Below are 1,259 nucleotides of genomic sequence, written 5' to 3'. Positions count from 1 at the left end.
AACGCCTCTCTAGCAGCTCTACAGTAGTAAGCGCCTCTAGGAATTTTCGACGCGGCCGGGGGCGTGCCAATAAAGGGATCGTGCACGAGCCATGTGACTTTTTGGGGCGGGGGGTGGGGGCCCACTAAAGGTTCAGGGCGGTCAGTGAAGTCTATAGAGGCCCCATGATATTTTTACCCTGATACCTGTGGACGAGGGGGAGGTAGGCCTAACTTCTAGTATTCACGGTTCACGAGGGAAATAATACCTTCAGTATTAGGGCGATATTCAGTGGTTATTCAGTGATATTCTCTATCAGAATATATTCACAGTGCACGAAATTTCGGATTTGGTGCCCCCTCGCCTATGGACTCCAATGACCATCCTGAACCTTTTGGCACCCCATACTGTTTGAAGCTTCCCTACAGTCACGCGGTTATGCGCGATCCCTAAGAAAGCTGAACATACCTACAAGACTACTTGGGCGCCCGCTGGGCTAACTACACTAGACGTCGTGCAACCGAGTGCTCTGAACAACATACGGAGTGCGATACACGACGGTGGTGCTACGCTACGCTGCTTTTCGATCGTGGTGACAAAACTACGGCCTCGTCGCGACTCCTACTCGAGTCGTGTTGTTGTGTCTGGAGGACGGCGACGACGCGGGCGTACCTTTGTCCGCGGAGGCGGTGACGTCGGCGGCGTAGCGCCGGGCGACCGCCGGGGTCCTCATGGCGTCGGTCGCGTCGGCGGCCAGGAGCCGCCAGGCCCGGCTCGGGCTGGAGGACGAAACGCGCCGATGGGCGCGGAACGGTTACAACCCTCTGGAGAGACTCGGCGCCGAGGAGGCTCGTGCGGCGCGCCGCTGGAGGGCGGAGCAGGGGCGGAGCAGGGGCGGAGCAGGGGCGGAGCAGGGGCGCGCTGCTCTGGCGGGTGGGGCTGTCGAGCACCCACTGAGGGCGCCGCTGCCGCCGGGCCTGAGGCCGGGCCGGGCCCTCCAGGACGCAACAGCCAGGCTAGCCCCACGCCGCGAGCCCCCCTCCTCGACGACGCCGACCTCAGGAGGCGATCGCAAACGTACAACCCCCTTTTACCGCACCTCTGAGCTCGCTCCACGCGGACTGGGCCGACCACTTCTTGGTGGCGGTGGCGCACCCCCGGGGTCAGTGTGGGAGCGGGGGGTCACGGCTGTACCTGTCCCGCAGGGGGACCCCACAACAGCCGCCCACACGAAGGGGAATAACTCAGAGGCATTGTTTCCGGGGGACCCGAGGGGGGGG

The 1,259-nt window shown here is 62.8% G+C and overlaps 1 protein-coding gene across 6 annotated transcripts in view; it reads right to left on the bottom strand.

The window, feature by feature from the left end:
* Nucleotides 1–1,259, bottom strand: part of LOC113205817 (poly [ADP-ribose] polymerase tankyrase-2-like) — a 24,351-nt gene that overhangs the window by 22,721 nt on the left and 371 nt on the right. Inside the window, exon 1 of one of the 6 annotated variants that reach the window (XM_052267555.1) lies at nucleotides 652–1,157. The exons of 4 other annotated variants lie outside the window; for them this stretch is intronic. In XM_052267555.1, the coding sequence (XP_052123515.1) occupies nucleotides 652–712 (61 nt within the window). In that variant the 5' untranslated portion in view covers nucleotides 713–1,157. Of the gene's footprint in view, nucleotides 1–651; nucleotides 1,158–1,259 lie in introns of those variants that run through there. One more of the 6 variants, XM_052267552.1, reaches the window with a different exon arrangement.

Source organism: Frankliniella occidentalis, unplaced genomic scaffold, assembly GCF_000697945.3.
Source record: "Frankliniella occidentalis isolate FOCC.00 unplaced genomic scaffold, Focc_3.1 Scaffold54, whole genome shotgun sequence".
In the NCBI taxonomy this organism is placed as follows: Eukaryota; Metazoa; Arthropoda; class Insecta; order Thysanoptera; family Thripidae; genus Frankliniella; species Frankliniella occidentalis.
This window is presented reverse-complemented; position numbering and strand designations above follow the sequence as displayed.